General features: G+C 42.1%; 1 protein-coding gene across 1 annotated transcript in view; it reads left to right on the forward strand.

Moving 5' to 3' along the window:
- Positions 1-257: 257 nt before the first annotated feature.
- The window catches only part of BRF1 (BRF1, RNA polymerase III transcription initiation factor 90 kDa subunit), a 139,953-nt gene continuing 125,385 nt past the window's right edge, over positions 258-14,825 (forward strand). The window contains exon 1 of the mRNA XM_014951599.1: positions 258-426. Within this exon, the coding sequence (XP_014807085.1) occupies positions 333-426 (94 nt within the window). The 5' untranslated portion in view covers positions 258-332. The remainder of the gene's footprint in view (positions 427-14,825) is intronic.

Consider the following 14,825-nt stretch of genomic DNA (forward strand, 5'->3'; position numbering starts at 1 on the left):
TTTTGTGGCTTTGTTTTCCAGGACTCATTGATGGCATGTATTTCAATTCTAGAATTTTCTTTTTCCTGAGGAGCTGAGTATATATAGTTCCTGAAACTTGAGAGGTTATTGTATTTCATGCAGAGATGAAGTCCAAAATCTGCCCCCTCAGTTTTGTCTTACAAAAACAAAACCCAAAAACCCCCTGCCCAAAAGCACGTTACCCACAAAGTTGTTAACCATATCTTTTTTTTCCTTGTTAATTTTTTCTAGGGAAACGTCAGATTCACCACTTGGGAAACCAGCTTCAACTCAACCAACATTGTCTGGATACTGCCTTTAATTTTTTCAAGATGGCTGTGAGCAAACACTTAACACGGGGGAGAAAGATGACCCATGTAATTGCTGCATGTCTCTACCTGGTGTGTAGGACAGAAGGAACTCCTCGTATCCTTTCACATTTGAAAAATAAAAATAATCAGATATACTCTTAGCAAGTCAACTATCCCAGTTAGACCTTGTTTCAAAATTTGCAAAGGTAAGTGTAAAGTATAAATGTCACTCTGCCTCCCATCAGTAACTCTGAATTTCTTTGTTCTCAATGTTTTCTGCTAGTGTAAGATTGCACTTTTCCTGGGCTTTGCTAGGGATTACTTGATGTGGGGTTTTTTTGATGTTTTGTTTTTATTTATTAAAACAAAAGAAAATTAACTCCAAGCCTCCTGTAGCATAAGCATTAAAGAACAGATTAGAGTTCTGGTGGATTTTCCAGTGGGAAGGACAGTATCGCTCCCCTTTTTAGTTTTGGGGAAAAGGCATTTGATTAAATTCTGAGATTTGCTCTAAGATGATACAGGTAATCAGTGGCTGGAGGTGAGACCACACACAGGCTGGAGCTGCAAGTAAGTAGTTCTTGCCTCTAGACCATCCCTATTTCTGTCTTGTAGAATTTCATTAAAATTCATGTAAGCTTTAAATACTGATGGGCGTCTGAATTTATTTGTTTAATATATTTTTACTTTATGTGGTGTTTCAGTTGCTGGAATTCAGAGTTTAGTATCAAACAATTTCTTTTATGTTATTTTAGTTCTTTTCTACTGTAAAGCGGTGAGTGCATATCGGTGCTCTATCAGTATTCTATTTGACTTGATGCTTTTTCTAGATTCCTGTTTTCATTCTGTATTTTGGCAGTTGAACAGCTTAGCTTTCTTTTTAAAGATTGAGAATATTTTTTTTAGTTTCAGAAACTACGTTTGGTATTCTAAAATTAGTGCTTTCTGATGGTGTCGTGGTCATTGCATTTGCATGTTTAAAAAAAATGCGTTTTTTCAGGAATGATGGAATTAAAAAGAAGGCTTGCCTGTTACTCCAGTCTCTTCTAATGTAAAATCTCTGTGTGATCTTTGAACAGTATAACTCTTATCATCACCATAAAGACAGTGTTGATTGAAAAGCATTGCCAATATTTTTATGCCCATATCACATTTTAAAAGTAATTTATTTGCAGTCGTTATTTGGTGTTACTGAATGATAGCCTAGCCATAATATGCAAATCCATTTTTCCCCACTAGTAGTGATAAAAAAGTATTTGAAGCAGTAGGAGCTGTAATAGGCAAGTAGGTGCGTTGTAACGTAGCAGCCATCTGTGCAGCAACTTTTCTAGCAAACAAAAAAATAATCCTTTGCTTGTTTGACATAATCTTTTTTAAAAATATTTCAGCGTGTGCAAGATGACGGTCTGGTTGACGCTTCATAAATTCCTAAATTAATTTTCCCTATTTTCATTAAATAGAAATAATAGCCTGTGTTATATTTCACGTAAAATATTAGGCTCAGGGGATGAATAAGACTGCAAAGATGGGCTCTGTCTTTCTGTGTCAACATCACAAAGTACTCCTACCTCTGCATGGTTACTGTGTCACCTGGGAATCAAGAAGTGGTAGGGCATGACAGTTTGGCTCAATTTTGTTGGCATTGATTTTTTTTTTTTTTAAATCCATTAGATACAACTTATTTTTGCAGTTGATATTAAGAATTTAACTGTGTTACTTTGGGAGAGTGAATTCAGCTTCTGCTTGTATTCTGCTTTTTGGGGTTTGGTTTTGTTTGGGTTTTTTAGCATTTAAAATCCAGTGCATTTTGAAAAACAACCCCCAAATAAATGATGGATTCTGAGCGTTAAAATACGAGATCCTTTTCTGGTATCTTACCCTTTCATTGGAAGCTTGAAAACCTGAGAGCCACAGGTGCATATTGCTGACCTTTGAAGAGAAAATACATTCAAGCCTCCACAGTTTGCTTATGAGGATTGTTATCAGCATGTTATATCTGTTTCTAGGCTAGAGTGGGCAATATAGAAATGTGCTATAAGGGGCAGGACCTTCGGTCCAGAGAGATGAAGAGCAGATGTAGAGGATAGCCATGTGACGAGATGCTTTAGCAAGAATGAAGATGCACGTTCAGGGTAATAACCTTGCAGTTGGTTGGTTTTGGTCTTCTGGAGGATGGCGTGCGAAGAGGACAATTGTGGTGTACAAAGGACCTAGTTATTTGTGACGCTTCAAGATTTATATAACCCTGCTAAATAGATTTACTGACTTTAAAGTCTTCATTATCATTGTGTTGGTTGTAGAAGTCTTATGAAGAAACCTGGGAGAAATTTAGGAAAGGAGGTTAAAGACTGAAGACTGTCGAGGAAATATTATGGTAGAAGGAACAAAGTATGTATGTGGCCTGGGGAGATACAGTGGGATGTAGTCAGGAGCTGAAGCGGCAAGAAATCTCGTGGCAGAACCGGAGGAGTGGGAAGTATTAGAAGAGGGAGAACAGGATTTAATTGTGTCTGCATTGAGTTCAGTTAGAGGGAGTGGAATGTATTTATCTGACATGGGTATCTGCTTATTCTTCTTTTTTCATAATGTATAGGTCACCAGCCACCCTCTGAAAATGTGAGGAAAACTGTAGCTAAGTCTTACTAGTGCAGTCTGAATTATGCCTGAATAAACCTCAGCCTGAAACAGGAAGACATTATGTTCTCCTTGGCTCTTACACATTGTTTAATTAATGCAAAAATGCAAAATATTCCAGTAACCGAATTTTTTTTAATCTGAAAAAAAATTCTAGAACTTAAAGGATAACATGAAAGTTTACTTATCTGAAGTGCAGCTTTTATTTATACTTCTTTAGAAAGCTTAATACGTTATTTGAGACCTGAATTGATTTTACAGCAATTTATGTTTATTAGCTTATTTGACACAAAACCCCAAAGTGCAGCAACTTTGACATAGCTTTTCATTTGCTTTGCTTATATTACTTGTCAGTGTTAATGGTTTAAAGGGAAGATGGCTTAGTAGCTGTTAGATGAATTTGGGAGATCTTTCATCCCTTTGAGCTAGCTATAAAAAACTTTAATTTCACAGAATCACATGGGGTTGGAAGGGACCTCTGGAGATCAGCTAGTCCAACCCCCCTGCCAAAGAAGGTCCACCCAGAGCAGGTTGCACAGGAATGTGTCCAGGTGGGTTTGAATGTCTCCAGAGAAGGAGCCTCCACCACCTCCCTGGGCAGCCTGTTCCAGGGCTCTGCCACCCTCACAGGAAAGAAGTTCCTCCTCACGTTTAGGTGGAACTTCTTACATTCAAGTTTGTGCCCATTTCCCCTTGTCCTGTCCCTGGGCACCACTGAAAAAAGACTGGTCCCATCCTCCTGACACCCTCCCCTGAAGTGTTTATAAGCATTGATCAGATCCCCCCTCAGCCTTCTCTTCTCCAGACTAAAAAGACCCAAGTCCCTCAGCCTCTCCTCGTAAGGGAGATGCTCCAGGCCCCTCATCTCTGTAGCCCTCTGCTGTGCCCTCTCCAGCAGTTCCCTGTCCTTCTGGAACTGGGGAGCCCAGAACTGGACCCAGTGCTCCAGATGGGGCCTCCCCAGCGCAGAGGGGCAGGATGACCTCCTTCAGCCTGCTGGTCACACTCTTCCTGATGCCCCCCAGGATGCCATTGGCCTTGGCCACAAGGTCATGTTGTCGGCTCATGGGCATCCTATTGTCTACTGGGTCTCCTAGGTCTCTCTCCTCAGATCTGCTTTCCAGCAGGTCAGCCCCCAGCTTGTACTGGTCAGCGTCAGAAGTAAAGGTATAATGCAACAAAATACATCTGAAGAGGATAGCAATTTTTAAATCCTCAGGTTTGATGGAACTGGTTAACCGTGTTCCCAGGCGCTGAGGGAGGCTGAGCGTTTCCACTGACATCTGACTTCAGCTGGCACTGCCGCTGCTCCCGGCATTTCAGACTCTGGTTCTTAATGTGTTTCTTGGAATAGTAACAGTCCTCGGTTGTTTCTTTTTCATGTTTTCAACAGCTTTTCCCCCCCTACATATGTCTGAGTGGAAACAAAGGGCTCTTTAGCCGGTCCTGCCGCTCCCGAGAGAGAGAACTTGGGAAGAGCCGGGCAGAGTGTTTGAGTGACTTATGGGCTCGGCTGTAATCCATGGCTGCCCTGGGGTCACTCGGGAACAATGAGAGCCTGGCCAGGATTTTCCAGGTGGGATATCAGTTTGTTTTAATCAAGGAACATTTCATTCTGTTCGCAATCCTTTTTACTGTACACAATTGTTGGAAAAACTGTACAAATGTCCACTATTTTGTTTGTAACGTTTTCCGACGCTACCACCTGGGGATTTTTACAGCAACGTTTTACATGGGAAATGTCTTTTATCCCTCCCACACACGCACCTTTTTTATTTCATCTATTCATTCTTTTCCTTTGAAGCTCTCTGGAAAGCGCACCTTTCACTCTAAACCAAATCCTGTCTTGTTAGAACGCAGTAAATAAAACCTTTTCCACATGAGGAGGCACCTCACAAGGTTTCCTCGCCAGCTATCTTGTGCAAATATCCCTCTGTTTGCCTCTGGAGGGAAATTCAGGGCAGGATTTTACCCCTCCAGTAAAGCTGATCAGTCTTTATTCCTCGGGATTTGCTGAGCCCTTCCCGCTTCTCAGGGCTGGGGCAACCTCCTGAGATTGAGGTTGCCCAAGTTATTTAGGTGGTCTTCAGAAGCTTTGTCTGTACTCGAAGGAAAAAGATGGGGTCCTCCTGGCGTTACTGCAAGGCAGCCAAGTTGAGGTATCTCTCTTGAGTTGTTCACAGAAGAACCTTTCCACAAAATAGCTCAAGAAAAATAACCTCTTAGATTTGAGCGTTGGGAGCAGAAGGCTGACAGGAGAAAGTTTCATGCCTTGGTGTCTTTTATATGTAAACTTGCACTGGGTGGGAAAGCATAAAGCGCTTTTCCTCCCCTGCTTCCTCTGCCCCATGAACCTCCCTTTTGTCTGAGGAAGATCACAAAGGCGTTGCGTGATCCCAGCAGGCAAGAAGGATTTGGGGGGGGTGGGGGGTGGTGTGGTGGAAAAAAAAAACAAAAAACCAAAACGGGCATCTCCTTGCTGAATGGGGCAGTACTTTGTTATTTCCTACTTCTCTGCAGAACTTGTACTTTATTGCCAAGCTATTTGAATGGCTCCTGGTTTAATGTGTTTATTTTCATGTCACAGTAAAGGGAAGTTGAGAGTATTTATCTTCATTTCCAGGTGCAGAACTGAGGCTAAGTGACACACATTCCAAGTTACCCGGAAAATGTGTGATGAAGTAAGGAATTGGTCTCTTTAATCCTAGATTAGGCATCAGCTACTGAGCCTTTCTGCCTTGTTGGCCTTTGCAAGAGAAGTTCAGCTAATTTCCTTTGGAGCATTAACAGGCTCTGTTGGCTTCCATACTTGGCAAGCTTTGTATAACCTCTCCATGAGGGCTTTTGATGGATACATTCTTTGTTTCCATACTATCACTTCAAGGTCTGTCTTTGCAAGGAAAAGGGCAAGACTTCCTTTTTTCTTAGAAATGAAAAATTAGATCTCCAGCAATCTTTTGACCTCTAATAAAACTTCCTGGAGCCAGCAGGCCCTAGTGTTCCCAATTAAAAAGTTAACTTTTGAAATTAGACTTTAATCAACAAAATTTTAGAGCTGTAGTTCGGAAAGTTAATAAAACCAGTTTCTATTTCCCTTTGGTTAAGGACTTTCTTTTTAGTAACTGACCTTTTACTTTTGATTAAATACAGTTGCATTCATAATGCGTTTTGTTCAAGTGTTGAGTGTGACAAGGACATAAGAGCTTAAAAATAGATTTTAAATTGCACAGTGAAAAATACATGTAATATTTACAAAAAGCAAATTACTTTTTTTCAGTTCACTAGATTTTTTTGTGTGTGTGGTAAAGGACACCAAGATCTTACTTCATAGAAAGTTGAATAGTATAAAATATTTTCAGTTGGAAGGGACCTACAACGATGATCTAGTCCAACTGCCTGACCACTGCAGGACTGACCAAAAGTTAAAGCGTTTTATTAAGGGCCTTGTTCAAATGCCTCTTAAGCTCTGACAGGCTTGGGACACTGACCACCTCTCTAAGAAGCCTGTTCCAGTATTTGACCTCCCTCTTGGTAAAGAAATGCTTCCTAATGAAGCATTTGCATGGACTTGAAGTCTCGGAAAAGCCTTGTCCGCTTAATTTCAAAATTAAGTTCTAAAATGGGTATGCTTTTGAGTTGATGGAATTTAGCTGAGAGAGTTTCAATCTATTAATGAAAAATTGCCGCCTTAAATAGGGTGCGGCTAATGTTGCCCCATGTCATTTGCATCTATTTCCAAATAGTTCATGTGTTTGGTAACTCGTGGCTTGTGTGATCACTTATATTCGGTACCACGGCAGAAAATGCTGGAGGTGGAGGGAAGAGGGCAGCCAGGGGCAGCAATAGAAATTTAATTTCTGCACCTTAATTTCTCCCTGTCGCCCTCTCCTCCAGCCAGGGTTGGGACTGCTGAATTTCAACAGCAGGGCTCGTGACCTGAAGCCACCATATTCAGTCTCCTTTTCCATGGAGTGAAGGAGAATCATATGATTTTTCACTTGCAGCACTGCCTCGTGCTTTTTTGCCATATAAAGAGATATGTATAAAGCAAGTACGTTGCTGAGAGAGTGAGGTGTTTCATGTTTCCTCTTGCTGGGAAAGTAAAATTTTCCTCTGCATGTGTTTGTTGACGTGTGCTCTGTTGTGTGGACTCCATTCTCTTCCCCGCTGCATCTCCTTACTGCAAGGGCTGCTCCTGGCTGCTGCCTCTGCTTGGGAACAAGCAGGAGGAGACCAGGCTGTGTCACTCTTGTGTATCTTGCCTGGCCTCCAGCTGTATTGCAGGAGATCCTGGGCTTCCCTAGGTCTTGTGTCAGATTTCTCAGTCCCCTGTGGATGTCTTCAGATGTCTTGACAGGACAAGAGGATATGGGCACAAACTTGAATGTGAGAAGTTCCACCTAAACATGAGGAGGAACTTCTTTGGGGTGAGGGTGGCAGAGCCCTAGAAGAGGCTGCCCAGGGAGGTGGTGGAGTCTCCTTCTCTGGAGACATTCAAACCCCACCTGGACACATTCCTGTGCAACCTGCTGTGGGTGGACCTGCTTTGGCAGGGGGGTTGGACTAGATGACCTCCAGAGGTCCCTTCCAACCCCATATCATTCTGTGATTCTGTGAATTGTTCCACTCGCATCTGGTGATTTGCAGTGTCTTTTTAAGAGAATTCCTTCTTGAGAAGAAAATAACCTGGAGCTTTTCTGACTGGTTGCATGGCCCTGCACCTGAGGGATAGTTAGGGGCCCTCAGGTTCTCATCTTGTCCCTTGGTGGGGAAAGCCATAGACCTTGTTTGTGCATGACTCAGATGTGGCAGGAAAATAACGAGTGTGATTGCTGACTAACATTATCCTGCAGGGTGCCCTGCTGCTGAAAGTCATCGAAGCTTTCTGCGGGGAGACGGCAATTTTAATTTGGATTCTGTATGTGGAGATTCTGTACGTGGGTGATTTTCTTTGTTCCCTTTAAGATTTTGAAAATAGAAGAGGGGAATGGAACTTTACATTGTGGCGTGTGTCAACTCAACATTTTACTGTTTAAATCCTTGTGCTAAATGCCCATTATGGATGCTGCAGGGAGGGAGGGGAAAAAGCTGCTGTAAGTGCAGTGGTGATAATTGACCCACTTAAGAGAGCTGCTCTAATTTTGCATGTTACAGCATCCTGGAAATTCAGATAAGAATGTTGATCTCTCTAGCTAATAGGATTTCTAAATATATCATCCAAAAGAAGCAAGATGACTGTAATTTTGCTTGTGTGTGTGTGTTCAGGCTAATGTTTTGTTTGAATATTGCACACTCTGAAAATCTGCTTTTCTGTGAACTTGTTACTAATTCAGGGTGAAATAGTATTTGACCTCCAGGGCTGGCAAGGGGAAGCCTGATCCTGCTCCACTGAATTCACCGACAAAATTCTCACCCGCTTTTGTGTAGAAGAGTGACCAACTTTTTTCCCCTCAGGATGCTGGTACCCAGCAGGTGGCTCAAATTGTCAACTTTTCCATAATGCAGCATTAAACAAAGTATTTGCCGAGATAGAGAGGGGGACAGGGTCACAAGATGGCCTTTCAAGATTACAGGTTTTGGCTGGTTTTGATAGCTTTGTTGTTTGTTTTCCTCATTTAAGGGAAATTTTGAACAGTAGAGCTGAAAATAGTCCTCTTCTGAAATTTGACTGCAGAAATAGTTTTTTTTTCTTTACAGAGCAGAATGTTTCAAGTCTCTCTCCAGGCAGTTCTTTCTCAAAGCACGTCAATGGATACGACTGCTGAGTTTGTACTCAATAGAGCTCTTGCACCCAGATTGTTTTAGTTTAGGAGAACCTTTGCCCCTTCCCCATTGTACCTTTCTGTGCTGGCACAAAAGACTTCATCTTGAGTACTGTGTTGAGTTCCTGGCCCCTCACGACAAGAAGGACATTGAGCTGCTGGAGCGTGTCCAGAGGAGAGGCACCAAGCTGGTGAGGGGTCTAGAGAACAATTTTGTTTGGGTTTTCTTTGTGGTTGCCCAGGGAGGTGGTGGAGTCTCCTTCTCTGGAGACATTCCAAACCCACCTGGACACATTCCTGTGCAACTGCGCTGCGTGGACCTGCTTTGGCAGGGGGGTTGGACTAGCTGATCTCCAGAGGTCCCTTCCAACCATGAAGATTCTGTGCTTCTGTGAAAATCAGTACAGAACCATTACGGTCCCCCTTTGAAAGGACAGGACAGGCTTTACTCTGTAGATGTCTGCATTAGGTCTGCTGAAGCCTTCATCACTGTGGGCTTGAATTCCATTATAGGCAGGTAGAAGATGTGTTTATTGTCTGGCTGCTCCTGTGCTCCATCACCACGTCAGGCCTTGTGTAACACCAAAATACTTAAAGCAGAAGCATCTGAGCCAGATTTTTAATGCATTTAATAGTGATCTGGTATTGCTTGCGTAAAAATAATAATTAATACAATGCATTGCACGGTCTGTCCTCTTAGTAATTAATTTCCAGTTTGGTGCTACTGAACTGATGAGGCGTTTGTGTGGTAAAGGTGAAAAAAGGAAAGAAGCAGGAGGAAACTATGAGGCAGGAGAGCTACAAAGACATCAGTAATACTGGGGTAAAAATACGAGGAGCAGCAGATGGGGTGGTGCTTTGAAATGTGGTGGCAGAGACCTGGGAACTAACGAGGGGAACAAAGGCAGGATGAGTCCTGGGTGATGGATGAGGGGAGGGGAATGTTGTGGCAGAGAGGCCTCCTTCCAGTGAAATAAATACAGAGGAGGGGTGATAAGGAAGGGAATCACACCTCTGATGTCTTTGACCTTCAGTGATCCTTGCATGCCTGTGAAAATAAATATTTAACAATCTTCTTAAAGCTTGTTTGAAAGAGGAAATGATTAGGTTGGCTCTCTGCTTAATTCAGAAGTTTATCTGCATCGAATTTTGGTGCTTATGTGAGCAAAACCAGCATTATAACTGGGTGGTGGTGTGACCTGATAGGAGCTAATATGTTGCAAACACCAGCTAAATAATAAAAAAAAAACAACAACAAAAAAACCCCCAACAAAACAGTGTGGTATAGCTGGTCATTGTGTTGCACATTCTTGCTTTTGTCAGAGGATATGCTGGCTGTGGTGTGGGATGTGGAGGAGGTGCTTCCCCTTCCCTGCTCACCCACCCCCCTTAAGAATAGGGGAAAAAAAAAAAAGTGTTACCTGATGCTTTGTTTAATTAAATCCTGGTAGCAAATGTGATCAATTAGGGTTGGACGGTTTTGATCTGGTCTCTGAAAAACATTCCTGGTTGTAGCCATCACTAATGTTTTCTGTATTTTAAGTCAATTAGAAAATTAAACCCTCTCCTTCATTAAAATAATTTTGAAGATTGTGTATTTGCATTTTAATACAGTAAGAATGATGCCTTAAAAGACAAATTCATTTAATTAAGATCAGTAATGCAAAATAGGATGAATAAAAGCCAGCATTGAGACCTGTTAAGCACTTCTGGCTTGCTCTCTGTAAATATTATTTTAGCTTGAGGTATTCTAAAACTGTGTACACTTTCATCATATTCTTAAGTCTTAGGCAGCTTGTTTTTGCCTTGCAATTCTAATGTTATAAGAAGAAAGTGAAGGTATATCACAGAAACAGCATTGCCTTTCAAATTTGTTTTGGAAAAACAGGATTCATTCTCGTATCTGTTCTGTCCTCGTATCTTGCAAGTGGTCTTAATAATGATTTCTTGCATCCTTATAAAGTATAAGTCTTTAAAAATTGGAAAAAGTACTTCTCAGGAGCTGTCTTACTTCTTTAGATGTTTGTCACTAAGATTTTGTTTGCATGATGTAGTCTTCATACACCAACTTCATACTGGAAATGCTTCTCAATGAAAGATTTTTAGGATTTTGGAATCTCATGCCAAGTAAAATTTTGAGCTGAGCCTTTTCTAACCTTTTTGCTGTTAGTCTGCCTTTATGGCAAGTCCATGTCCTTCCTTGAAGGCAGAAGAAAATGCCTTTTAAGTTTAACTGCCAGATTGGCTCAGTATTGTTGTAAATACGAATGATGTAATACTCAGTCACATGGTGGTATGTCTGCTATTTTCCCCCCTTTGAGAGAGAGAATAATCTTTCCATTTTACCCAGTTTCAGCAGTTTGGGAAAGCAGCAACCTTAACTGAGACCCAAACCAACCAAAATCTTGATTTCTTCCAGAGCTCTGCTTTTGAAGCCAAATGCTCTCCATGCCTTCTTTATTTTGACTTGCTAATTGGAAATAAGATGTTGAAGATAACATGTGCTTTGAAGCTTCTATATTGTCTATTTTATTTAGATTTAATCCTTTAAATATTTGACAGTAAAACATAAATTGCGGAGCTCTCGTCTTTACATCAGCTTTAAGTGAATCATTTAAGTTTTCAACATCCTTCCAGTCTGGGAGAAATACAGTAGTTTCAGTGATGTTTTGACTGCATGTATTGGTAAAGTACTATGAGATCTGCTAATTGGTATTTTTAAATGGAGAGATATAACTGTTTCTTCAATGAAGGTGCAGCTTGTCTGCCAAAAATAAAGTCTTAGCTTATGCCTCCACAGGGAGTAGCAATCCGAATGCTCTTGGGATTCCTTTTTTAGGTGAGTAGGGAGGAATGGTGAACAATATATTTTATGTTGTTGCATATGAACTAATTATGACAAAGCAAATTTGAAAAGAGAGAAAATGTATAGGATGAAAAAAAATCCTTTTAGTGTGGACAAAATATTGTGTCTAACCTATAATATGCTATAATCTTTTTAATATGAAGAGAAAATTGTGCAGTAAAAAAGCACATATATTCAGTAACATGACGTGCTAACTAAAATGTGAGTGTCTTTATTACAGAAAAACTAGAACTCCAACCATTGCTCCTGTCTTATTGTCAGGAGAGTTTCTCACCTTATCTGTTTTACAGTATTTCTCCTTCTATAATTGGTCCTTTTAGCTTTTTATTGTGGTTGTAGAGAGCCCTTTGGCCTTGCAGCTTCCAGGGGGAAACAAAGTTGTTATTGTAATTTCTCGTACTGTAATGCGTAGCACAATTCTAGCACAAAAAAAAGAGCTGGTGTTCCAAGTTAAACTGCAGAAAATTTGAGAGGCTACCTGAACTTGCTACTTTCTGAGAAAGCACCAGTGTCCTTGCTGTGCAAGGATTTTGTCCCCTTCTAGCTAACTTACACTACAAATGCACTTGCCCCTTCGCCCCCCAAAGAAGCCATGGCTTCAAGAGTAATGAAGCGCTGCCTATTCAGCTCCAAAGCTGGTGAGATTATAGATGCTTTTCTGTGACTCTTCCCGTTGGGTGAAATAGCTGGGCTGTCTGAATTGAGAAGATTTCTTTTGAAACTTGCCATTGAAATCACCGGTGGACTATCCTTGATCTCCAGGGAAATGAGGAAAGAAATGTAAAATAATTGTAAGTCATTACTGAAGAAGTCTTCTTTTAAAGAAACATCTGGAGGTTTCACCTGCTGCGTCTCAGTTGGTACCTGAAATCAGAGAATTCTCTATTCGTGCTTTTCCTGGAGTTGAAAGTTTGGTTTTTCCATATGAGTGCTGTTAACTCCTGCAGAATTTAAGTTGAATTTTCTTTTCTATATGAAAATTTCTGGTCCTTAAAGAATCGATCTTCTAGAGAATGCAACAGATGGACTGCATCTGTGCTGCTGTCTCTGAGGGACTCCCAAATCACTGCATTCTTGTCACATCTGGAGGACCCAGTTCATTGCCAATAATTGTTTCCAGCACATATTCAGATTATAATTTTTTTGGTTGAAAAATATTTTTATCAACATTCAGTTTAACATTTATTGTCTTCCACCTAGACTCTTAAGCTCTTATTGTGGCAGAGGAAAGCAATTCAAGTATTGGTTGCTACTGTACTCATTCCTCATTTGAACTGGTGGCTTCAGTGTCTCAGCTGTTTCCCATAGTCATTCAGTGATGAAACAAGAGAATGCTCCAGTCCTTGGTTTTTGCTGATAAGGTTGGCAGCCATCCCATCCCAGCAGAGCTGTAAACTGGTCACTTTTGTCCTGTTGCAACTGGAGAAGCTAAAAGCGTAAACAGGAGCCAGGAACCTTGGCTGAGAGGTAGTATCCAGAACATGAGCACAGCATCAAAAAAAGAAGCTTGATTGAAGTGTTTCTTCACAACAGTCCTTCCTAGTGACAGGTCCTAGGGTGGGAGGAAAGAGATACAGAGCGTTTTCCATCAGCTCTCCAGCAGTCAGAGAAGGTGTGGTACATACAAGGAAATGTTTATATAGACAATATATCTGAAGTTGAGACAATCCAGAAAGCCTGTGTGGGACTGTAGAATAATTTAGATTGGAAGTGGTCTCTGGAAGTCATCTCTCCAATTCCACGCTCATGTACTCAGTAGGTTGCTGAAGTCCTGCTCTGCTTGAGTCTTGGTTGTCTGTAGCAGAGAACATGTCATATTATCATAGAATCATAGAAGTATCTAGGTTGGAAGGGACCTTTCAGATCATTGAGTCCAATCATCAACCTAACACTGACAAAAACCATCACTAAACCATATCTCTAAGCAGTATGTCTACCTGTCTTTTAAATTGCTCCGGGGATGGTGCCTCAACCACTTACCTGGGCAGCCCAATTCCAATGCTTGATAATGCTTTCAGTGTAAAATTTTTTCCTAATATCCAATCTGAACATCCCCTGGCGCAACTTGAGGCCATTTCCTCTTGTCCTACCACCTGTGACTTGGAAGAAGAGACCGACCCCCCCCTGGCTACACCCTCCTTTTGGGGAGTTGTAGAGAGCGAGGTCTCCCCTCAGCCTCCTCTTCTCCAGGCTGAACACCCCCAGCTCCCTCAGCCTCTCCTCGTAAGACTTGTTCTCCAGACCCCTCACCAGCTTTGTTGCCCTTCTCTGTACCCGCTCCAGCCCCTCAATGTCTTTTTTGTGGGAAGGGGCCCAAAACTGGACACAGCCCGCAAGGTGAGGCCTCACCAGTGCCCAGTACGGGGGGATGATCACCTCCCGAGTCCTACTCGCCATGCTGTTCCTGATCCAGGCCAGGATGTTGGTGGCCTTCTTGGCCACCTGGGCACACTGCTGGCTCATGTTCAGCCCACAGGCCACCAACACCCCCAGGTCCTTTTCTGCCAGGCAGCTCCAGCCACTCTGCCCCCAGCCTGGAGCGCTGCAGGGGGTTGGTGGGACCCAAGGGCAGGACCTGGCACTTGGCCTTGTGGAACCTCATCCCATGGGCCTTGGCTCATCCATTCAGCCTGTCCAGGTCCTTCTGCAGGTACCTCTCTGGGCATCCTGTTGCAGTGTGTTTGCTGCAATCTTCATGGCAAAGCTATTTTTTTTCCTAATATCTTATATCTATTGTCTTTGATTCCGTATGTGTGTCTGAGAAGAACACACACGTATATTTTATACCCCCCTTACTTGGTAGTTGAGACAGCATCAGTCTCCCCTAAGACCTTCTCTTCTCTGGGCTGAACAAGCTCAGCTCTCTCAGCTTTCCCTCCCATGCTCCATCCCTCAACCATCTTGGTACTCACTCCGTGGGACTTGAGTTGTATTTAAGAACCTGGACCTGAATGTGGTTCTCCAGACGCAGTCTTGTAGGTACTGAATTGAGGGAAATAACCACTTCCTTCCACTGTTGGCTGCACTTTTGTGAATACAACTCCGTGCATGTTTGGCCTTTCTTGATGCCAGAGCATGCCGCTGAGTCCTGCTCAAATGGTCCATGAGGACATTCGGCTTCTTTTGTGCAACCTGTTCCTTGGCTGGTCAGTCCTTGCCTGTACTGTAGCAAGGGGTTATTCTGTCTTGGGTGCGAGACTTTCCAATAAGTTCAAAGACAGATGCAGCTCCTGTCAGCCCAGTTCTCCAACT

This window comes from Calidris pugnax, unplaced genomic scaffold, assembly GCF_001431845.1.
Source record: "Calidris pugnax isolate Ruff unplaced genomic scaffold, ASM143184v1 scaffold183, whole genome shotgun sequence".
NCBI lineage: Eukaryota > Metazoa > Chordata > Aves > Charadriiformes > Scolopacidae > Calidris > Calidris pugnax.